The sequence below is a fragment of the Coptis chinensis genome, chromosome 2, assembly GCF_015680905.1.
Source record: "Coptis chinensis isolate HL-2020 chromosome 2, ASM1568090v1, whole genome shotgun sequence".
Lineage (NCBI taxonomy): Eukaryota > Viridiplantae > Streptophyta > Magnoliopsida > Ranunculales > Ranunculaceae > Coptis > Coptis chinensis.
The window spans coordinates 85,054,082-85,078,711 of record NC_141457.1 but is presented as its reverse complement, the minus strand read 5'-3'; the positions used below and the strand labels follow the sequence as shown (position 1 = coordinate 85,078,711).

At 35.7% G+C, this 24,630-nt stretch overlaps 3 protein-coding genes, 1 non-coding gene and 1 pseudogene across 10 annotated transcripts; 2 read left to right on the top strand and 3 right to left on the bottom strand.

Moving 5' to 3' along the window:
- The first annotated feature begins 1,572 nt into the window (after nt 1–1,572).
- LOC147518472 (protein ARV 2-like) lies at nt 1,573–4,998 on the top strand. 4 transcript variants are annotated; one of them, XM_086590306.1, is made up of 9 exons: nt 1,573–1,814; nt 1,898–1,945; nt 2,026–2,109; nt 2,910–2,950; nt 3,040–3,109; nt 3,223–3,317; nt 3,998–4,064; nt 4,201–4,276; nt 4,474–4,998. In XM_086590306.1, the coding sequence occupies exons 1-9, from the start codon at nt 1,728–1,730 to the stop codon at nt 4,563–4,565; spliced, it is 660 nt and encodes a 219-aa protein (XP_086446432.1). In that variant the 5' UTR covers nt 1,573–1,727; the 3' UTR covers nt 4,566–4,998. The 4 variants fall into 4 exon arrangements, with proteins under 4 accessions (XP_086446432.1, XP_086446431.1, XP_086446434.1 ...); XM_086590305.1 differs by having other exon boundaries at nt 2,910–2,971; nt 3,058–3,109; XM_086590308.1 differs by lacking the exon at nt 2,026–2,109 and having other exon boundaries at nt 1,591–1,814.
- Nucleotides 4,999–5,084: 86 nt separating this feature from the next.
- Nucleotides 5,085–13,797, bottom strand: LOC147518471 (putative ion channel CASTOR). 4 transcript variants are annotated; one of them, XM_086590304.1, is made up of 13 exons: nt 13,681–13,783; nt 13,449–13,538; nt 12,577–12,648; nt 11,608–12,210; nt 10,600–10,782; nt 10,177–10,236; nt 9,889–10,092; nt 8,358–8,606; nt 7,724–7,822; nt 7,250–7,444; nt 6,654–6,746; nt 6,195–6,452; nt 5,085–5,791 (listed from the first exon to the last, which is right to left on the bottom strand). In XM_086590304.1, the coding sequence occupies exons 2-13, from the start codon at nt 13,458–13,460 to the stop codon at nt 5,573–5,575; spliced, it is 2,247 nt and encodes a 748-aa protein (XP_086446430.1). In that variant the 5' UTR covers nt 13,461–13,538; nt 13,681–13,783; the 3' UTR covers nt 5,085–5,572. The 4 variants fall into 4 exon arrangements, with proteins under 4 accessions (XP_086446430.1, XP_086446428.1, XP_086446427.1 ...); XM_086590302.1 differs by lacking the exon at nt 7,724–7,822 and adding an exon at nt 7,878–7,976 and having other exon boundaries at nt 12,789–13,797; XM_086590301.1 differs by having other exon boundaries at nt 12,789–13,797.
- Nucleotides 13,755–13,826, bottom strand: TRNAD-GUC (transfer RNA aspartic acid (anticodon GUC)). The gene has a single exon. It is a non-coding gene; the product is annotated as a tRNA-Asp (tRNA).
- Nucleotides 13,827–15,774: 1,948 nt separating this feature from the next.
- Nucleotides 15,775–22,983, top strand: LOC147518468 (NADH-ubiquinone oxidoreductase 24 kDa subunit). Its single transcript, XM_086590300.1, has 10 exons — nt 15,775–15,958; nt 16,044–16,076; nt 16,150–16,215; nt 20,673–20,789; nt 21,657–21,734; nt 21,867–21,972; nt 22,098–22,144; nt 22,338–22,415; nt 22,515–22,580; nt 22,670–22,983. Exons 1-10 carry the CDS (start codon nt 15,890–15,892, stop codon nt 22,775–22,777), a joined length of 768 nt encoding a protein of 255 aa, XP_086446426.1. The 5' UTR covers nt 15,775–15,889; the 3' UTR covers nt 22,778–22,983.
- On the bottom strand, nt 18,149–19,621 carry LOC147518469 (uncharacterized; annotated as a pseudogene).
- Nucleotides 22,984–24,630: the final 1,647 nt, after the last annotated feature.

The window sequence follows — 24,630 nt, the reverse complement described above, 5'->3', positions numbered from 1 at the left end:
GTCACTTACCTAGCATGAAATTTCTTCTCTTGGAAAAAGTAAGTTGCCAAATTCCAATTCCTTTTGATTTTGTTTTGTAACTAACTAAAACTACTATCTTAACATTGTTGTGCTGATTCTCCTTCCCCCACCCTCTCTCTCTCTCTGGATATAGGATTCTATTGGATGGAATTTTGAAGAGGGTGAAGACGGTGGGGATCTTGAAACTATTCCTCCATGTAGTCTGTTATGCCTGAAGTCAGTTGAATTCAAAAAAATTCATGGTAACAGATATGAACTGTATTTGGTTAAGTATTTGTTGAAGAATGCTATAGCCTTGGAGAAAATGACTATCATTTCGTCTTCAACATTATCAGCTGATCCAATGAAGCAATTGAAGATTACTAAGCAACTACTCGTTCATCCTAGTGGCTCAACCTGTGGTCAAATCAACTTCTTGTAAAGCATTTGGGATATCGCTGAGCAGATAGCGTGAATTGTAAGCGCAAGTTGAAAACTCTTCCTCCATGTAATATGTCCCGCCTAAAGTCAGTTAAACTCGAGCATTTTCATGGTAGCACGAATGAGCTGTATTTGGTTAAGTTTCTGTTGAAGAATGCGATAGCAGTGGAGAAAATGACTATCAATTCTTCTTCTACATTATAGGCTGACCCAAAGAAGCAATTACTTCAAAGAAGCTCAACGTGTGAAATTTACTTTTCCTAAAGCTATGGCAATATCGTTGTGGTCATAGCTTGTAAGTGCCAGTTGCAAACTCAAACCTGTTGTCTCCCTGTAGTAGCTGCTATATTACTCTGTGATCACTTTTCCTTGGAAATTCGAATGAGAAAACTATGTATTAGGTGGTGTTCATTTCATTATTAAGGGGTTATTATTACAATATTTCCGGAAGTCTGGTATGTGATTTTCAAACTTCAACACATTAGCTTTGCAAATATGACTTCAATATTAACATTTTTCGTTGTAGTATTTACAATCCCACTATCTAAGGGCATTTCCAATGGGGGGTGTAAACCGTATAGAGTGGAAATTTTACACTCCAAATATAAAAAAACTCTCTCCAATGGGGGTGCTATACCGTAGGTAATAGTGTATTAGCTAATAGAGAGGGTGGGGAATTCTCCCTCTCGCTATTAGTTAATAAAAAGCCCGGGCGACACTCGAACTGACGTCTGAGTGAAATAATTTTCGGACGTCACTTGGAGTAACGTCCCTTTCTAATTCTAAAGTAATTTTTTAACTCGGACGTCACTTGGAGTGACGTCCCAGTTTAAATTAAAGAGGGACGTCACTCCAAGTGAGAGTGAGTCCGAGTTTAAAATCTATTTTTTTTTACACTCTTTCATTGGAGAATATAGAGTGTGGATATTTATAAGCTATACAATAATATACAATTAGAGGTGTAAAATCCTAATGGCACCTACGTGGAGCTTAGGTGGAGGTGTAATTTTACACCCCCCATTGGAGATGTCCTAACAGAGATTGCTTCCCGTGCACAAACTAAAATAGAACTAAAGGTTGGACCAGGCCCATAGGTGTCTCATCCCGGCCCATATACACTTGACTTCTTTTCTCCAAAAACAAAGTTCTGTTTGGTCAGCAAATATTTCTCCATCTTCAAAACAGTGATTCAATCAAATTCAGCTTAAATTTCAACAAAATTCCGTTGATCATCCATTTGGGCACATTTATTTTCCATAAAGTTAATTAATTTGACTCATTTTGAGATGGTATTCAAATGTGTTCACTGTGGGTACAAAGTTAATTCACTTTTCATTCAATACTCACCTGGAAACATTCGACTAATGAAATGTGTAAGCTGTTTTTAATCACTTTATTCTAACTATTACTTCAATGGGTATTTCTCATGACTAACTATTTGTTCTTCACTTGGCAGGAAAATTGTAAAGAAGTTGCTGATGAATACATTGAATGTGAAATCATGGTAATGGTCTAAACCATTGCTATGTTTAATTCTTTAGTTTTTTGTTAAGTAAATAATTAAATTTTTTGTTTCATGTATAGATTTTGCTTATTGATTTGATATTGCAAAAGCAGAAGGCTTATTCTCATTTGCTCTTCAATACACGCGATAATGTTGATTTTGAGGTACATTATAATGATATTTTCTTGTTGCACTAGTTTATCGAGGTCGTAGTTACTAGTTCATGTTTGATTGTTAAGATTGAAACATTTAGGATAGAGAAAGATATGGAGTACTAGTACAAACAGACATGTGTAATAGTTAGTAGTGTAATTGTAAGTACTAGTTAGGTTCAGTCCTTGATATAAACCAAGATGAAATAATGCATTACACATTTGTTGCCATAATCTAAAAGATAAAAATGGGATCGATGTGATTGTGTAATAATGGGTTAATACTAGTAGCGTTAGGTTTTTCCATTACCTATAAGCTTCAGTGAGTTGTGTCTAGCCATTGTTTGTTTGGATTTTCCTTTATGGTTAGTGGCACCATATGGCATAGTCGAATAGATCAAAGGTTCAGGAAAGACGCGGACAATGCTCAACCAGTTATCATACTTTCCATAACTATATAGCTAAATTTCTTTTCTGGTGTAGTAAATAACCACGAAAAAAGCGAAGTTTACTTAATCTAGCTTAAGGTTTATAATATCTGCATTCACAAGGATGTAAAAGAATTTGATGTGCATGTTAGAAATGATTATTAAATTCAAATGAATTCTGAGAATGTCATTTTCATACCGTTAATGCAGTTATCTGAATCTTCAATTGTTTAGATTGTTGGGGAATTCATAATTTTCTGAGTGATTCATTTAATTTCAGATTGTCCCAGTCTTTGTTGTAACCATACCTACAAAATATGATCTTCTATCTTTATTTTAGTGGTAGGCGAGAAGTTTACTGACAGTGGTTTTTCAACCTTGCAGGGCATAGTGTGGAAATTGGGTTTCATTTGTCTTCTTTTAGATGCGTATATCCATTTCTCGCAGTACGATTCTTTTTGGCTTAATTATCATACTATGCTCTCAAAATCAATATGACCTTTACTATTTCAGACAACATATTGTTCTGTAGAGAAGACAGGGGAATTTCAAGGAACTTTGAGTTGTTAGTTTTGGCATGGAAGGTTTATTTCCTCACTGAGCTATTGTCAGTCATTTACTGTGATCTGTAGGCCTTATGGTTTATCCTTTGCTCTAAACTGCATAATAGCTACTTTGTTATTTAATGTTTATGCAGGTGTTTGTAGATGTCATCCTGTTAAACATCATATTTGTCAGCGTTCTGCTTCTTGCAACGAGTATTATGTTGACTTCCTTGACTGAAATCACCAGGTTACTTTTATTTCTAGTTAGTGGTGTTATTTAAGTTTAGAGACTTTAAATTTACAGTTAATTCAACAATTTTGTTTTTTAACACCTAGACAAGTAGTCTGTCCTGATGCATGATTTTGAAATATGAATCTTGGCAATTATCTTTAGACAATTCGTACTGCTATGCCAGGGGTATAGAACATTGTTCAATTGCGGCTTAGGCCCTTGCCTTGAGCGTCTGATCCATGTTTACTTTCACTGCCAGTATCTTGGTATTGTATTTCAGTCAAGTACATCGATTGATCAACTACTAGGCCTAACATATCTTCTTTGGCCAAACTCTTAACATGATTTTAGAATCTCATTGATGAACTGGAGAAGCTTCTCTTTATCATATGTGGGTAGTCTTGGGGTATCCTCAGTCTTTTCATTTTAAATGGGAATTAAAATATATATATTTTTTCCCCAACTAAAAATACGAAGTCTTTGTTGTACAGGGAAGTTTCTCTGAGAAAAAAATCTCAAAATACTCTCAATTTTTTTATGAAATAATACGAGATATCTTGCAGTTTGTCTGCTTGAACTCCAAAAATTGTTTTGATTTGGTATTATTGTCACCTTTATTGCATTAAACACACAAATATTCAGCTCTTATGATCTTAAGATGTTTGGAATTTGAAATGTTGTTATTTGCTATGCAGGGTCAAAGATATCTTGTTGGCGATCATTGTCTCAAGCTACTTCAAGATTTTCCTGGTGGCCATGATGGTAGATTGTTGCTTACATTTATTGTCCATCCAGAATCAAGAATTACATGATGCTTCCACGATTTATTTTCTGTTTCTTTTCATTTAATGTTCCTGTCATCTTTATATTTCCTTATTTTTATTTTCTTGTACAACAGATTTGGGAATTCCCCTCTTCTGTTCCTTGTGTCGTCGACGTACTTGTCCTATCATCCAATGCAGTGGCTTTGAGAGGTCAGTTTTATCAAACTTTTGCCAATATATGCAATACGCATTATTTCAATAAAGGCTTCACTGGGCTCTTTAGCCACCAAATATGTTGAATAAAGTTTCTCAGGTTGTATGAAACCTACTGTATCTCTTGTAAACATGTTTATAGCTGTTTCTATTATACGTGCTGATGTAAAGGGTTCAAATATTTTGTGAATCAGTGGTGACTCAGTCAACAATTGCAAGATGCATCTTGGTATGCTTCAGTGCACATGCTACAAAGTTCTTGGCCAACCAAATGCTGAGACACTAAAATCATTCAGATCATTTAGCATCAAATGTTGAAGTTCTAGTGTTGCCGTCTCTTGGAGCTTTAGCCTGGAAAATCTATGATTTGCTAGACTGCAGATTCTCTGTGTTTCTTAAAGGAAGTGCTTGGGAAGAAGTCTGCCACATCTCAATTCTCAACTTGTCGAAAACATTTGGAATGTCAGGTCCCTGCCGTCTGGTGCACCAAATGAGAGGGTGACATTGGCGTGAAGATCTTTTTGGTCTTGGATCAGTGGGTAGCGGGTCTGAAGCTGTCTACTGGTCTTCTGTGGAAAAGGAGATGTGATGTTGAGGACTTGGTTTTTTTCTCCCTTTCTTACGTCTTGTAAATTGACCTTCACACCTCTTTGCAGTTCTATACTGTTCAATATTGTTCTCTCTACACGCACTTCAATGGCAGACAGAAATTAAACTCATTGCCTTGATGTTCTTGGTGCGGATGCGGGAAAAATTCACATTGATTCAAATTGCCATAAATAGGTGTCATAATGTAAAATAAACCTTTCCATTGAACTAGGTGGATTTTTATTAGTAGAAAAATAGCAAGGACTCAAAAGTAAAAATAGGAAAAAGGTAAATACTCTATACAACCAAAATCGTGACACTTTCCACTTTTCCACCAACTTTTTCCATTTCTCTCGTATTAAGAAAGAGCAGTACAAGATGAAGCTGTTGTTGCTATACATGAAGCTTTGCTGAGTTGGTCATATTGCATGACCTGATGATCTATCATAGTCTGCGGCAAAACTGAAGTTCTTCAGGTGCTATCGGCCATTCTTTTACTTATTTCCTGAAATGTTTCTCTGAAAGGAGACTTCTTAGGACCAGTGTATCAACCGTTCAGATGTGCCTCGATTACTTTATAAATTTTAAAATCATTTGCACCTTAACCATTAAACATCTTTCTGATTGTGAGCACGTACTCTTGTCATTCTCCTTGCTGAAAAGCTGCTCGGTTTCATGTAATATGACTCAAAACATGCACCCTTCTCATTCCTTCTCAGCAATTACAACAAAAACATCTTTAGTTGACCATCTCCGCTTCTCACCCTTAGTTGGAGGGTTAATGACAGCACGCTCGGCACTTGCAAGACGGTAGCCAATCACAATCTCCTTCCTTTGACGGGCACGTAAGAGTATTTCGTAAAAACTGAGTTCCTCATCTTCACGAATGTAGAGATCAGAAGGTCTTATATGCATCTCGTTTCCCTACTCAACAAAAAAGGGATTCATATGCATTAAAAATATATATAGAAATAGAATTTCAAGTAGAGGACATGTACACAGTCTGACAGTATCTCCATTATCCCCACTAAAGACTCATTAAATCAGTAGGGTTTGGAGGCCACTTCTACGTATCTGATTTAGTGAGTTTTAAGAGTAATAACTTGTAAACACCAAACAGATTGGGTCTCCATGCGACGTAATTTGAATAATACACAGAAGCTAGCAGCCTGATTTTTCTGTGATTCCACCTCTCCAAGTTGGTTTTCTTACTGATAGATAGAACATATAAACTTTGTGGTATGTATCCTCAATGTTTAAGTTTATTTCATAATGGTATATTCCTGGTATGAAGATGCATTAGATTTACTACAGTACGGAAGATTACCTCCTCAGCAAAAAGCTCTTCCAGAACATCGTTTATTTGACGGTCCTCCGCGACCATAGCAAGAGCCATGCTGACAAGCTCATTCGACAGAACATAATCGCTGATCTTTGACATTGATAGTAAATTTTTTGTTCTGGGGTCTAGGATTTCACTAATTATAACTGATTGATCAGAAGCTTGCTGCATTTCCCCCATCCAAGAACCTTTAGAAAAGCTTCCCCCATGGACCATGGGTTCTTGACAAGGCAAACGTTTTGCCTGCAATGATACCACAAAGACTTATGGGAATTCATTCTCCCAATTCACTTTTCAGATTTTCTAAAACAAGACCTTGTCATTTACTGGGAGATATCCATACAACTCCTTAAAGAGTTTTTTTTTTTTTAGCATTATTGAAGACGTTAGGTGAAACTAGACAGGAGAGGCAGGTTTAGTTGATTTGGAGTTGAACTGAAATACCTGAATATCACGTATCAACAACAACGTAGCTAGAGATCTTGAATCAGCTTGAATTGCAGAATCTTCCACAGACTCATCGGCCAAGATTAAGATCTGTACAAGTTACAGACTAGTCATATTCAAATAAGCTAATAATAAGATAGGTGTAGAATACTGTCAATTTACAGCGCCACTATATTTACCAGGTGAGGACAACATATTGAATAGATGGAAAACCAAAAAACCATATGTTACTGCAAGTAATTGGAGCAACAAGCTATCATACATCTTAGTTTTTCTACAGTTCTCTCAGCAAATAAGGATGGGAAATCGAATCTCTTCTTCTGCAGCCTGTTTTCATTCTTATCCAATGATTTACCCATTGTTTCCATAGAAGTTGAGGATCTAAATTATGCTATTCGTACGTGAAACCAAAAATATGTGCAGATCCTTGAGGTAAAATCTACTTTGTGGAATTAAATCTCTTCATGTGGATCATAGGTTAGTTTCTTCTACTTATAAGTGGTGGAAAATTTAAAATCAATGGCAATTAAAGTGTAGACCTTGACCATAGAAAACAAAACATATTAGAAATAAAAGTGAAAAGTGCTACTCACAGAATCAAAAGACTCCAACGGAAGGCTTTCCAGGTGACGCCGTATAACAGCATTTCCTTCACGATTAACAAGTGATATATTCTCTAAACCAGTGATGTCAAGGCCGCCATCAATAAGCTTTGTTTCCCTCTCCTTCTCTGGTACCTCATTGAACATCCACAATTCTGATCCAGGTGCTAAAAAAGCATCTAATACCTGAACTAGCAATATGGACAAAATATTAGAATTGATATTCTCTGTTTACTGAGCCAATAATTTCATAATAGTACCAAAGTTTTAGTTGGGATGAAGTATAGATAGCGTAGGGTTCTGGGAGATGCAAAGCTTGAACTCAAATAGAATGGTGAATTGTGCACTGATAGCAGAGGCAAAATGGTAAAAGTGATTCCGGATGTCTGCTGCTACTGATATAGACAAGAATCAAAGCTGCAGCAGAATTATATGCAAGGTGACTATAAATTCCTTGTTTGTTACCATAATCATATCTTCCATATCTCGCCGCCAACCACAGAAAAGTATCCTTTCTGGAGACTTTGGACCAATAAACTCTTTGGGTAGATGCCCTCTCCAAACCTGCAGCATGAAGACCAAGAAAAAATGGAGATTAGGGGCCTAAAAATGAACTTACCACAATCATATCATCAATGTCCCGTCTCCATCCAGAAAGTAGGATCTTCTGTGGCTTTCTTGCTGGCCGGGCAATGTCTATGAATGATGCTTCTTTGACCTGAACGACCAAATTTGTTATATCTTTGTAAGTTTACGTTGTGATAGGCTCCTCACATTTAGATTCCTCTTCACCTCAATGGAAAATAATAGTGACTATGAGTTTTATCTTTTATTTACTTCAGGTGCTCTAACATATTTCATCCAAAAATGCTTTCTGCTGCTATTTTCTGTTATTTTTTCACATTTCTTGTTATTTCATTCTGAGTGGGCCACTCCAATTTTCAGCATTATAACAGGATAGTGGTAACAGCTCACTAAACTTTGGTATGAACTGATGACACACACATTAAGACCAAACAAACGATATGCTCTAAGACAATCATACAGTGCATGTTTACCAATATAAAAAAGAGATATAGTTTAAAGAAAAAGAGAGCACCATAGGCAACGGCATTGGAGCATATGTATTATCATCCTCTGCAATAACAAGAACTTCATCTCCTTCTTGTAAAACATAGGAGTCATCAGGATTCAGAATAATCTTTCCACCATAGGAAGAAACTTTGACTCCACAAGGAATGGCATCTGGGAAGCTTATCAATACATCCTCGAAATGCATTCCTTCCAGTTGTCGCCATCTCTTGATGTAAAACTCACAATTTTCAAAGCCAAGTATATCTTCCCAGATCTGTGATGTCAAATTCATAAACATATTACAAATATTTTAGGGTTTATTCGATTTTGGCCCCACTTTTAATAGGGTATTCAGCGTTTGGCTCCTGCAAGTTGCTTAATTCATTTTTGGCCCTAGTTCTGTCAGTTGATTGAGTCAACTTTAATTGTTCTGTATCATATTTTCATAATGGCAATTTTACCCTTCACATGACTTGCACGTGGAACTTGTAAATTTTAGTTTCGATTTATTTCGATCTTGAATTCCAATACAATTTCATTTCGTTGATTTCGATTTAAATGACCATCTAAATTAAAAAATCGACGGCTTGGATGTTAGTTTTTACATATCACGAGAAGTCAAGGGGTTAGTTTATAATTAGGGTACTAAAACGACTAATTAACAATTACCCTAACAATTAGGGTTTAAGGTTACTTACAAAACTTGGGGGTTTTTTCCAATTATAATTTATTTGTAAAATTGAACATAAATTGGCCCAAATTATACTAAATAAATTGGGGTTTTTGTCAAATTAAACTTCTATTGTGCATATTGTACATAAATTGGCCCCAATTACATGTACACAAATAGGGGCTTTCGTCAAATTAGGGTTATATTGTGTATATTATTGAAGATAAATTGGCCCTAATTACACGTAACAAATTAGGGGTTTTATCCAATTAGGGTTCTATTTTGCAAAGTGAACACTACGAAGTCTATTGAATTGCGGGATTTTAGTATATTTTAAAAAAATATATTCAATTTAAATATATTTTTATTTTTGGCCCCTCTTTTAGTATATTTTAACAAAACTTTTAAGCTTTTAGCCCCTCTTCCATTAAAGGACTATGGGAGCAATATTCAAAACTCCAACGGCTAGTAGCTAATAACCTTTGGATGCTAACCGTAAGATTTCGACACGTGTCATTTTGTTTTGTTTCAAAAAAAAAAGTCACGTGTGGCACATGTGAGGTGTATTTCGGCCATTTTGAAATTATGAGGAGCAAAACATATGGAACAGTTAAAGTTGACTCAGTCAACTGATAGAACTGGGGCCAAAAACGAATTAAGCAACTTACAGGAGCCAAACGCTGAATACCCTATTAAAAGTGGGGCCAAAATCCAATAAACCCAATATTTTATGTAAAAACAAGCAGAAACAAAGCAAACATTCAGTAATGAGAAAGAATGCAAAGAACTACAACTAAAACAGAAAAAAAGAAATATATATATAATACCTAAATCAATAAAAATCGATGTTATATTAGAAAAGATTATGGTTCTTAAATGTGTGTACCTGGGCAAGGCCTGGCTGTCGAGCACACTGGATCATCAAGCGACCAATTACATCATGAGCTACAACAGTTTCAACAAGTTCTCCACCAACAAGTTTAACAAGCACCTCATTGTCAAGGTCACTCAGTTCTACTACTATGTGCCCTCTCAGCCCTTCCTTCACTCCTGTTAAACTTAAAACTGTTCTCAATGCACGTGCATCACTCTGTATCAAACAATAGAGGAGTTTAGAGTAAGTAGTCGGACAGGCAATGCAAGAGAAAATTGCATCAATTACATAATTTTAGACCTGGTCAGCATTTCCATCTTCTGCAAGGACAATCACAGCACGGGCCTTTGAAACAGAAACCTGTGAAAACAGTATTTTTTATTTAACTGGCTGTAAAACGTCCAGGTCTATATGAAGCTAAATAAATTAAGAACACACAAAGCAACTATCATTTTCCACATAAAATGAAACACTTCAGTGATAAGGTAGTGAATTGTAATGGTGAAGACTAGTAGAAAAAAGAAGTTCAAAGCTGATCCACCTAATTCTATTAACAGATTCTGGAAAATCAGAGGCTATACTACTTGAATATATTAAGATTGGGATTAAGATTTTACCCGATGATAAAACTTCCTAACTCTTCTAGACTAAAGTAAAGAATAGGGTGACTGATTCGAATCAAATTGAATCATATTAATGGTAATAAGAGAAGGCAAAGCCAACCTTCTTCAAATCAGCCAGAATCAGAGGACTTCCACTTCTACATATCACAGATGTTCCTTTGAAGTCGAATTCCATTTTGGCTATGTCAAGTTCCATTTCTTCTTTGTCCCGTTCAGCCATCACTACAACGGTGCCTCCGCCTAAACTCTCGTTAGCTATAGTGAGCTGATTCAACAGTGATCCCTAAACTCAATGACATTACTGGAATTAGAGAATATCAAATGATGGGAAAAAATATTTTATAACCCAACTGGCATTCAAGAGTGTTGGAAAGCCTGGCTGGATTATTGTATCATTATCAAATAGCAGTAAATTTGCTTTTTCCGTAAAACTTACATAGCAACCAAAAAAGTCCAAGATAACCATATCATTTTTATGACCACCTTTTCACCCTTTTCTGATGAGCAGAATTGGAACTATAATTGTAATTGAGATTGTTCCTTTACAAAATGGTAAGCTGCAATACTCTAATCGCAAATGATCTAGTCCAGCTAATTGGACATATGAAACTCTTAGGGAGCTCTCCACTAAGATGAATCTGCTGATGCTTTTATGGACTATAATGTCACTACAATAACAGTTGGCTAGTGGCCCGGAATAGAATGCTTTTTCTCAAAACCCTACTTCTAACTAAAGGATCTTGATAGTACTTCTTAGCAAGTTTGGTTAAACTGATAAGATCATTGTATAACATTAGGTAAGTGGTGCAACAAATGAATGAACTCAACTAGTTGTATAATGACAAAGCAGTTTCTAGACTGAAATTGATCCAACCATGTAACCCTGCAACCAGCCACCTATGTTGGTATACTGCATTTTATGTTCTCATTTTCTAGGACCTGAAAAATAAAGCTCGCCACAATCTACTAGCTCTAGTGTAGCACTGTAAACAAAGTTACGCCGAGTGAATCCGAAGACAACCATTGGCACATGTTTTATGTTTATGTTGAACATGTGTAAAGAGAAGTAACAGAGATAATTTCTAAAGAGAAGGAATCATAACCATACCAACTTATCGCTCCACCCAAGAATCAAGGTGTGGTTTTTCTCAAGCACTTCACTTCTCCCCTTCCTTAAAGAATCAAACTTCTCAGAAATCGCATCAGAAACTAGTCCAAGCATCATTGCAAATATAAGCATCCCACCAAAACTGATAGAAACTGAAACCAGTCGAGGACCAATTCCTTCAGAGCTCGCATGGTTGCCTGAATCAGCTACATAGGTCCAAGATAACCAAAGGCAATCAGCCAAGCTATCGTCTGTCACACCAAAAAGTGCCAACCCGCCAAGACATATAAGAAGTAGAGTTGCAAATAGCAATGCTAGCGGCTTAGCATATGGATGGACTGACAAAAATGCATCGACACGATAGGCAAGCTGCTTCTTTAGAGAAACTTCTTCTAGAACATTTTGGGATGATCTCAATGATTTTGAGACGTGATCAATGTACATAAACATAGGAAATGGGATAAAAAGAGATGTGAGTGAAACAAGCAGAGCAAAAACCTTTAAGCTTTTATTAGGAAAATGATCACTTATGGAGTTGGAGTGATCTACAAAATCCAATACATTACATGCTTGCAATCTCACACTAAGCTTTGAAATTTGATCCTGCAAGCATAAAATAAATTTTGCACATCTTAATACTTCATTTAGATAATGACTGAATACCACACATAAATCTCTACAATAAGGCTACATAACAATAGGAACACGACACGAGCACGCATTCATGCTCATATGGATTTTTCAGCCAAATCAAGGTATCATGGGGTTACTCTTCTTCTGGGAAGGACACTGCATAGTTCACTCAGCTAGAAGGCAATATAGAAGGATACTCTTCTTTCCGGAACTGCCCACAAGTCGCTTTCATTGCATTATCCATGACAAATATAATGTAAACACAATCAAAATGAATGTTCTTCATAATGCAAATAAAAGCTTACGCCAACCAAAAATAAATAAATAAAAGCTTACCTTTAAATCATCAACCTGATTGTGTAAAGAAAAATTCTTGTATAGCAAAGAAGAAAAAGTTGTAACAATAATCTGCAATAAACCACAAACAGAACAAAATCTTAAGCAAAACTTTCTCAATGGACTTTGCATTTAGAACTATTAACAGTAAAACAGTCCCTAAAAATTCAATAACAGAACTAAACTCAAATAACCAAAAGACCATTACTCACAACTACATAAACAGCAAAATTCCATCTATTCTTCAGCTGATCACCTATTAAATCATTAAACCTTTTCTTCCCACTAGTATTTTCTATTGAAACATCTGTTTTTTCGGTCTTTTGTATCGAAACCTTCTTCGAAACTTTCTCTCTAAATTTAGAGGAATCGATTCTTCGACGAAGAGGGGCATACTTAACTTCACTGTGTGGTATAGAATTTGATGGAGAAAAGGCTTGTTGGTAAGTTGAAGGAGGTTTGAAAGACCTTGAATTGGGAAAACTGGGTGTTGGGGTTCTAGTAATAGGTGAGAAGCTTTTTGGGTGTTTAAAAGTTCTTGATGAGTTTAGTATTGATGGTGAAGGGTAAAACCAGTCCCTGCTAGTTGAAGGAGATGATGATTCAGGATCAAGAGCCATTTTGGGGAATATTTGAATATGTTTAGGTGGTTTTGGAAGACTGTTAAAGTCATTTCTAATGATTAGCTCATCACTACCATTACTTTATTATTATTCCTATGACTTTCTGAACATTAACAAAAATAAATAAGGTGGCACTGCCGGCCAATTCATCCTATCTGGGTACCAGCCCAATACACAGGGTATATTAATGCTCATTAATCCATGCCAGAGCAAAAGGCAAGACACCATCCTTGAAACAGTGAAACTAACCAGTACAATCATTTCCCTTCCAGTCAGCTGTGAAGTCACCTTAATAGCTCCCTAAGGTTCTTTACCACCTTAGTACCTGCCCCTGCTTCACTGAAATAGTGAAAAAACAATTGCCAGCTTCTCTTTCAGGCATTTCATCAAACAATGTTCTTTCAAGAAAACCATGTTTAGTCAATATTGGGTACACAAATCACAAATGCATCCACATTTTAAAATAGTGTTGTTTTCGTACCTAGTTTTTGAGTGAAGAAGAGGAATTAGAATGGGGGAAATTAGGAAGGAGAAGTAAAATTTTACAAAAATGTTCGCCGCTGCCGGGGATCGAACCCGGGTCACCCGCGTGACAGGCGGGAATACTCACCACTATACTACAACGACTTTGTTGACATTGGAAGCCACTGTAATTTATTGATTTCATTTTATGGGCATATCGCCATAAAAATGTTAACATATTAGCAAAAACAATTCTACACAATATCATTATTATTTTTATTTTTTACTAGCATTCTCGGCGTGGGCACGCTCGATAAATCTATTCTGATACGCGCGATGCACTTGTTGTTTTTCACACTTATTTTATGCTATCTATCTAAAACCGAAATTAATCGGGTTAATAAAAAACTCGGATTCCAAAATTCAAATTTGAATCTCTGACCCAATTTGTTACTCTAGATGTAAGGAGGTCCACTAACCCTAGTTAGCAATTCAGATAATTATTCGTTTAATTCCAAAAATGTTTAAAAATATCGTATTTATCAATGATACGGAATAATTTGTTAATTCGGCAAGAAATCATTAATTTGCGAATTATTCATATTTTAATTATAAATTTGCTGAGTATGTTGTCAAATTTTATCGTATTTTTTATTTTTAGTTTCGTATTATACTTGAATTACTTATGAACCCGAACTTTTGCCGTTTCCGTTTTTTTTAATCCTAATTGAAAAAACAAATTCTTATCGAAGCTTGAATTTTATTCGAATATTTTTTGTATCGAATTTTTGCCGTATTACGAATTTCTAACTATGCCACTAACCCACTAATTTAGACTAAATATGTTAATTTTGTCGGAATAAAAATAATAATAATAATAATCTGTGAAAATTTGTCCAGAATTTATGATGAAATTGTCGAAATTTCGGATAGCATAGGATGTGGCATGAGTGGTAATAATAGTATGAAAATTTGTCTGGAATTTTTAATGAAATTGTCAAAATTTCAGATGGCATAGGATGTGGCACGGGTTGTAATAATAGTATTTGGCGAGGGCAAAATTGGAAAAACGAAAAAACAACGTATGAAAAAGAAACTGTAGGTGGAGGCGTGTTCTTTAAAGGAGAAAGATAAAATATGTGCCATTATTTTGTTTCTTGAAGACCCAAGTTGCTTTTAGATTATTATTGTTCTTAATAAGATTCATAATTTAAATAAGAGGACAGGGTATGAAGCTTATGTAAATTTAAAGGCGTCTATAATTGTAACCAAGGATCAAAATATCGAATTTGGTGAATATATCGGTATATACAAAAATCGATATATATCAGATATATCAGAAATATCAGATATATCCATTTTTGTGTGACCAGTCAAAATTTTGTTTTGTATGTCGATATATCAAAAATATCGTCAATTATATCGGAAATATCGACAATATATCGGTCAAAGTCAACAATATTTGGTCAAAATCATAAATATCGGTCAAAGTCAACAATTTATATTAGATATATCGTATATATCGATCGATATATATCATTACATCGGAAATTTCGATATATATCGGAAAAAAAGGATTCAATATTCGGTGGATATATATCAGATATATCGATGTTGGTGTACAAAAAAAATGATATATATCGGATATATCGGCGATATTTTGTTGCTTGATTGTAATGAGAGTTAGTTGTTTGTTTGTGAAAAAAAAATTAATTTGGACTGAATTCTTGTAGCCCTAAAAAAAAAATTATCAACAAGACTTTTGTGAATTATCTATGTCAATACTCAATAGTGAAGTTGACATTAAATAATTACAATAATTTATTTCATATATGCAATGGGAATTGATATTACAAATGAGTCTACATAGCAAGAAGAGAGAAAAGATCATTATAACTGAAACTAAAGAGAGTGACAAGAGCGAGTAAATTTTGAAATAAGGATATGTGTATCTAAGTACAATATGGAGTCTCAGTGGTTATATATAGGAGAGATATAAGGCTAAATGGTTCTAAATACAATTAAACAAAAAACAAAACTATAGTAACAATATTTATTAAAATTGGTAAACTGGTGGTTGGAAAAAACGAAAATGAATATACACATTCATGAAGTCTCAGTGTTAGAGGGCATCCGATATATCGATCAGACCCGAGATTTCGATGAGAAATATATATATATATATTTTCTGATCCATCTTCTTCTCCGCTAATAAATCAATCAGAAAAATGTTGGCTCGCCTTGCCACAAAACGCTTCCTCGAGATCCGTCAAATTTTCCGCCAACCTCCTTCTCAGGTCTCCATCCATCTCTCTCTCTCTCTCTCTCTCGACATTATCCTTAATTTTCTCTTTCTAACTTTCTCATTTCTTTATTTTGCAGACTTGTCGATCTCTATCCACTGCCTTCAACTATGTAAGCTCAATTTTTATTTTTTTATTTAAAAAAAAAAATATGTAGTTGTTTATTTTCTAACTTTATTTTGCAGCATCTTGATTCACCTGATAATAAACCTGATACTCCGTGGGAATTCAATCACAACAACCAAGTCAAGGTAACTCAATTTGATGTTGGTCTTAACTATGGCTTTATTATGAATGTTCATTTAGTCACTTGTTGATCCTTTGCATTGATTGTTTTTCATCTTTGCATTACTCTTTTTTAGTCGTCAGTATATGACTTGCTATCCACTCAACCATCCATCTCTGCTGTTAAGATCAGTGTAGTCAAGGCTTTAAGGTGCAACACCTTCTTCGTGGCGCACAATACTTAAAAAAACTTTTGGCCTGTATCATTATCAGATTTTCTATTGTTAAACAAGGAAATCAAGCTATAAATAACATCAACTAATAAGGTTCATAAAATATTCTATCCAAAGCAACTTTCAACAGTAGCATTACAAGTTTAGAACAACAAAAATCCAAAATCTGATTATCATGCAAGTTACTTCACTTTCTCAAAGTTCCAAAATCTCAAACACTAAACAAACAAAAGAGATTCAAGTGCCATGGTCTTAAATTTCAACTGATAGTCTAACTAAAAAACATAACTAATACTCATCATCAAATTGAATATCATCCTCCAGCACATTCATCTCCCTGTCTTCTTGTTCCGCTTCTTTATCACTTTCAATTAAGTCAACTTCTTCCGTCGTTGCTTCTTCTTCTTCGTCTTCTTCATCTCTAAGAGTGAACGCAAAAGAACTTGGTGCAGACCTTGTGGTACATTTGGTTCTGCCTTCAATAGTTGATGCCAATGTTTGTGGTACATTTGGTGTAGAATTAGATGCCTCAAATAGGCCATTAGCCATTTCCACATCCCCCCGTAGTGAGTCAGCACCCTCATGCATTTTTTCTTTGGGATCAACATATAGTTCTCCGGTGATCCACTCAGTAGACTCTTCAATCAACTCTATAAGTGAAATAGGATCAATGACGTCCCTAATATTGTAACGGTCCACCAAGCTTTGGTTGTACTTAATATGCACCAAATCATTTAACTTCACTTGCTCCAACTTATTCCTTTTCTTGGAGTGAATCTATTAATTCCCAAAAGAATGCAAGTCAATACGCAACACCATAATTTTGTTGTATTCATTAATTTATAAACCAATTTAATTATTTAAAAAGCCTTGGACCACGACACTGAACCACATTGATTTGATAGTGATCAACAAACTATATGTCATATGATAGGAATATATAGCATTGAAACAACAAATATTTGATCGGTCACATTAGTAATAACTAATATTAGTATGCTACTTACATGTTCAAATATGCTCCAATTACGTTCGCAACCGCAAGCACTAGTTGTTAAGCTACGTATGTTAATTGCAAGTCTTTGCAGTTCTTTAGTACTTTGCCCGTATGCTCTCCACCATTCAGCTATATTTAAAAGTGAAAAAAATTAAAATAAAGGGTATAAAACAAATTCGTGATTATATGTAAGCCATTTGATTCTTTAAGCTTGTATAATAACATGATCTAACATATTGAACTCATTATAACATATAAAATATTAAGAAATAGCATACATGGTGCTACCTTCCTTCGATTTATAACTGCCAAGTTACTCCCAAATAGGCCTGCAACTCTCTTGTACATTGGTAATTGTTCATTCGTAATCAAAACCTACTTATTTATGGAAGGCACTAGCTTTTCAATGCAAGTAAGAATGCCTTTAGTGATTACTGTATCTTCCTCAATTTTATCGGGATCGCTGTAAAAGAACTCATGGTTTAGCAAGTGGGCAGCAGCATGCAATGGTTTATAGAGTTGGCAATTCCATCTCTTATCTATGATTTCAAAAGCAGCATCATACTTTTCGTTATTGAATGATACCTTGATTACATCCTTAGCCCTTTCCATCGCCTCATACATGTACCCCATGGAGGGTTTCTTCCCGCTGTCTGCCATTCGGAGAACTTTAACTAGTGGAGAAGTCAACTTGAGAGCATAAACAATGCCATTCCAATAGTACGCTGACAAAACAATCTGTTCCACTTCTTTGGCTTTCTTTTTTTCATTTTTGTTCAATGCCGCCATGTATAAATCCCATTTTTCTTAAGTGAATATCTTCTTCAAATTCGCCTTTTGCTTGTGTATGCTTCCGAGGGTCAAAAATGAAGTTGCAAATCTTGTTTTGGCAGGCCTAAGCAGCTCCTTTTCTTGCATAAGGAACCTTATCATGTCTAGTGCTTTGAGGTGGTTGTAGAGGTACCCACTCAACTTAATGGACTTCTTTATGACATTCAACACATCTGGCATTTTTCCAATATCTTCCAAAGTAAGATCAAAGCAATGTGCTGCACACGGAGTCCAAAACAAATGAGGAAAATGGGCTTCCAGATGTTTTCCTACCACAATTTACAAATAAGTAAAAAAAGAAATACAAGCATGTATGTAGAAATAGTATATTTAAAAGCAAAATGTCAATCATATGTATTAAATAACTAAACTAGATTAACATACCAGCTAATACATAGCTTGAGGCGTTGTCAATCACGATTTGAATCACATTCTTTAGTCCAATCCTCTCAATCACGCTACTCACCATCTCAACACTTTAAAGCCAGTCTTTGAAAATGAAGAAGTATCAATTGACTCTAAGAACACCATTCCCTTAGGGCTATTCACCAAGAAATTGACCAATGATCTATTTCTTCGATCAATCCATCCATCACACGTAAGTGAACAACCTGTCGTTTCCCACTCTTTTTTATGTGCTTCCAACATTGTACCCGTGTTCTCCACCTCTTTTTTCAGCAAAGGAACTCTCAAGTCATGGTAACTTGGAGGTTTCATTCCAGGGCATTGTCCAACAGCTTCAATCATGACTTTCAAGCTCTCAAACCTAGTGGCATTAAAGGTGATACCCGCTTGGTAAAACCACCTAGCTATGCATTGAATAGCATATTCAACCTTTCCCGGATCCAGTGCCTCATCAATAGTAGTCTGTCTTCCTTTCGCTTTCTTTCGATTACTGTCCAATTTTCAAATAACAAAAGCATCCATTGTACCTTTTTTTTTTTTTTGAACTACTGCCCCAAATTAACCACTTCATTTTGACCTTCATCTGCTCCATCTAAATCGATATCATCCCCTAACACATCACGATCAAAAGGATCAAACGCACTTGAAGGAGACGAGTATGATTTAGCCATTTCCCACCCCCCCCCCACCCATAAATTCCCGAATTTCTTTCCTCACAGCTGCCGGCACTTCTTTACATCCAGTCACTTGGAGTGCACCTCCTCCAGCAAGATGTAGTTTGTGACGGTGAATTCCACCCTTACTAGTTTTGTTGCAAAATATGCATGTCACATCGTTCAAATTGTTCTTATCTTTTAAAAAGCCATACTTCCGTCCTATATCAGTTCTTTTACTGCTATTCTCCCCTCCATTACCACTACCATCCCCCACATTACTAGCATTACGGCCATTGCCATTGGCACTCATGTTTAGTTAATCGCCTAAAAAAGATGCAGAAGTTGACGAAATTATGATTAATGTTGAGAATAGAAATTCTTTTAGTGGTTTGTGAGTTGTGACGTAGTGTATTAGTGTTTGGCGGTAAAAATATCAAATTGTGAAACTGTAAAAGCTACATGAAATTACAAAAGGTAAAATAAAATAATAAATTGAAGCTAAAACTGAAAATTACTTGTATTGTTCATATAAATGTTAAAACAATTACTTTGTTCTTTAAGCCAAAGTTATGGCATAAGTTTTTATTTTATTTTCTTATCATTTAAAAAAATTAAGAAAAAAAAGAGAGATCGAGAATTCGAGATGGAATTAAGAAAAAAATAAGAAGAAATACCTGGTTGAAGTGGAGATTGAAGTGGAGAAACCTGGTTGAAGTGGAGAAAGAGAGATTTGTTCTTTGGTCTCGTACTGTAACTTTGTATTCTTTTGTAGTTTTTGTCTTTTTGACTCTTTGTTTTCTTATTATCTTTCCTTTTTATTTTTCCATTTAGTACATTTCTCTTTTTTGCAGATAACTTGTTAGAAATTAGAAATTGTTTGTAAGAAACTAGCTCAAGTAAGGCGTGTGCCTGGTGCGCCTTGCGCCTCACCTAAAAGCGCACAAAAGCGTGAAAAGCGCACGCCTCATGTTAGTACCCGTGCCTGGACTGAGGCGAGGCACAAAGGTGCGCCTCTCCGCGCCTCGCGCCTTAGGCACACGCCTCTTTGCGCCTTGACTACACTGGTTAAGATAGAGGGTTAGGTGGGTGTCAATACTGCTACATGTCCCGAAAGGTAGCTGTTGTCTTGTTTTGTCAACTTGATGTTTTTATGAGATATCTATCAAATGATGATGTGCTCCTTCGTGAAGCAATTTGTAATGCTCTGTTATAGTTATATAATCTCTGTATGCATAATGCATATAAGACTTATCAATCAAGCTGTGGACATATCTGGTTTACTTGTTCATGCAAAGTAGATGTAACTTTGTTAAATGTTTGCAATAAAGACTGACATTCTTAAATACATTGGCATCATCTAGGTCAAAGAGATATTATCTCACTATCCATCCAACTACAAACAATCTGCGGTTATTCCTCTTCTGGATCTTGCACAACAACAGCATGGAGGGTGGCTACCCGTTTCAGCAATGAATGCAGTACGTTCACTTCATCTCTTGGTTCCTAATTTGTATATTTACAGTTTTGAAACAATCACAACTAATTGGTTAGGACGCAAATATTTCTTCGGTGGATGTTTCAGGGTTTTCATTTCAATTTTTAGAGTTGGGCGTTGTTTGATGCACTATATTTCATGCTTATTAGATTTGTTGTAGTTGTGAACGATATAAGATTTAACAGTAGGGAAATCTTCTCTATACCAACAAGTTCCTCGCTATTAGAAGTGGTTTACCCAGATTGTTCACTTGATATATGTCTGTCTGGGCTGACCATATGCATAGTGCTCTCGTATATATTAATGGGAAACAGAGAAAATTATTCTACCCATTTTCTACCTCGTATGCACTCTTGTTCACTTTTTTTTTATTTTCGTTTTTTTACAATTTTTTTGGTTTTGTATTGTTTAACCATGTGAAAAAAAATACTGTCAGCCATCTCGCTTTAGGAGTGTAGGCTATGAGCGTGAATCATTGCCTCACGAAGTGATTAAAATTTTAAAATGGTTTGACAAATGTTTGAGAATCCTCATCAGCTGTGGTTGGAAAAGTAAATTAACAAAGAACAATCAAGATATTTGTTGTGAATCCACCTAGATTTTCTAAGAAAGACCTGTGATAGCTTGCGGGCTTGTGGTTATGGCCTGAGCGCGTGTTTTTTAAACCTGCTTATCCAATGTGGGATTAATTTACTAAGGATACCTTTGTTGAGAGAGCTGGAATCTGGTCTTAACATTACTATATCTTTCTTTCTATTTCTATTATAGTGTGAGCCGCCACTCTCATTTCTTCTGTGTCCATTTTTTTTGTTTATTCTATTAGATCTGTTGACATTTTTTGGCGATACAGGTCGCTAAGGTTATAGAAGTTGCTCCTATTCGTGTCTATGAGGTTGCGACCTTTTATTCTATGTTCAATCGTGCAAAGGTGATTATAGGTTTTTGTGTTCACTTTTATGATCAAAATATGTGCTCTTATCTTTACTACGTTTTGTGAATGCTTCCATATACATGGTCTGTGAATGCATCTTAATTTGCAAAGTCAACTATGGTCCTTTAGGTTGGCAAGTATCACTTATTGGTCTGTGGAACATCACCTTGTATGATACGTGGTTCACGGGATATAGAAGATGCCTTACTGAAACACCTCGGTGTGAAGCGGAATGGTAAATTACCTCAACGCCATTGTTCTTGTAATATTTCAATTACCCAGAGTTTGAAGCCCGTGGAATTTGAAATGCGGTCCCTAAATAACTTGTTAAAACCGATTTCATTAATTATTTTTGCACAGAAGTAACAAAGGATGGTATGTTCTCTGTTGGAGAGATGGAATGCATGGTGAGTGATCTTACTTAACACTGAAAGTTATAAAGGTCGTAAATTTTGTCCAAATTTATGATCTACAAGCTAGTCATCAACATTTTAATTTGCTCATCCACGTATTTGTTTTTAAACATATATAACTAGTTATATAGCAGCCTACTCAAGATGAAAATTTGTACTCGAACATAACTAGCAGTGAATTTTGCAGGGATCATGTGTCAATGCTCCTATGATTGCAGTAGCCGACTACTCTGAAGGTTCCGAAGGATACACCTACAATTACTACGTATGTTCATATTCCCTCCCATTTTTGAAAATTCTGGAAATTGGATCTGACAATTGATCATTGATTTGCTTAATTATCTGCAATCTTCTGCTAATTCAGGAAGATCTTACTCCAAAGCAAGTTGTAGAAATTGTTGAGTTGTTAAGAAAGGGAGAGACTCCTCCGGTAGGGCAAATGTGCAAGAAAGCTTTTTTTTTTTGGTTCTTTCCATTGCATTTCTGTTAATAACTGCAAGGTTATCATCATAATTGCAGGTTGGCACACAGAATAAGATGCGTATAAATAGTGGCCCTGAAGGTGGGAATACCACATTATTAGGTGACCCAAAGCCGCCTCCATGCCGTGACCTTGATGCTTGCTAAGTCGAAATTGTAATTTCTCCCATAAGCATAAGTATGAATGGTCGATTGGCTTCCGTGATTTGGAAGTTTTGTTGTTTCTTGCTCGACCCTCGTCGTCTACCAACATATGCATTTTTCAGATGCTCACTATTGTTCTTTAAAGCTCTAGTTACTTTATGGGTTATTATTCAACTTCTAAGGTTCAACAGGGGAATGTTTTTTTGCTATTGTTGAAGGGTTAACTAGTACCACACTAGATGCACACAAAAAAAAAAAAAAATCAAATTGGATTGACCGTGTATTTTTTATGTGTATTGGGGGACCCTAATTTCCCATTTAGGGGGGGGAGGGAATCTCCCACTATTACAGTGATTTTTATCATAACCTTAAAAGCTACATTACAAAACTTTGAGGCCACACAATACAAACCATTACATCTCTTAAGTTAGACTAATCCGAATGAAAAAAAACAGTTACTTGTAATAGGACTCCGCACTAGGGCAGGGATCGGGTTCGGGTCGGATATGGCTATATTCAAATCCGAACCTGATTATATCCGAAATTTAATATCCGAACCCGACTAATCCGATCGGATAATGCTAAAAATTAAAAAAAAACCCAAAAAATATATCTGAATCCGACCTGAATAAGTAAACAGATATAAAAATCGGCCCGAACCCAAACTATTTGGGTTTGAGTCGGGTCGGATTCGGATAAAACCCGACCCGATTCCCTGCCCTACTCCGCACCCAGTATGAATCAATAAGCTGTTACTTCATTTAGTCGCGTGAACAATTCGATAAGCAGTTACTGCATTTAGTCGTAAGAACAATTCCATGAGATAATGTGCATCTACTTAGAAGTTGATTGGACGTTTTGGTATCCTCCAATGTCTCATTTCTATAAACGAAAAATAAGTAGAGTATTCGAGTTTTCCACTCTTTTTTGCACCAAACGCTTACGAGAAAAGTAAGAACATATAGGTAGAAAGTGAAACTATTGAATGCGCCACAATACAGGCTTGGACGTACGCTTACGCCACACTGTCAAGTTTATATTTTTGTGAGTTCATATTCGTTACATTTTGGGAAAATGGTTTGTACATTGAGCACCAGGTCTTCTATGGTACTGGATGTCATCCCATATGCGTATGCGGACTATCACTTTAGAGGCCTGGTGTTGAATTGGTCGAACGTGTTACGGAATTAGTATATTAGGCTCTACATGAGATGCGGCGCCCTATGTTTCTTTGTGTGTTTTCTTGAGTACTTTGGTGATGACCTTGCTCACCTTTTCATTCAGTCGATTCACTCTTGTACATATTATGTGCTTTTGCACATTCGCTTGAATATTACTTATCCAAAAAAAAAAAAAAAAACATTGTGCACTAGTATTGCAAGTCAATGACCACGAAGTTCGCTCAGTGCACCACGCAGTTTTGCTATTTTTATCATTAGTGGTTACGAACTTACGATAATTCATGACCAATTGGTGAGAATGTCAGACAACATTATACTAACGATATTACACTATTACAGTATTTGGATTTACACAAAATTACGATGCACGTCATACATGGAGCAGCTTTGACTCGGGCTGCCAATGGATAAGTAAGCTTATGTTCAAAATCAAATCAAAGTTCCACAAGACAAGTATATAACACAAACTTAACCATATTCAGATTAATGTCAAACCGAAAGAAAACCAAAACCAATTCACAACATTAACTTATAATGCAAAACCACAATAAATAACTAAATAAGCCATCAACTCCTGTTGTAGGTTACATTTTGGACTGCAGTGGCTCTAAGCGAGTGACTTCGTACCGCACAATTATGACATATCCCCAATAACCACAACGATATAGTTACGAC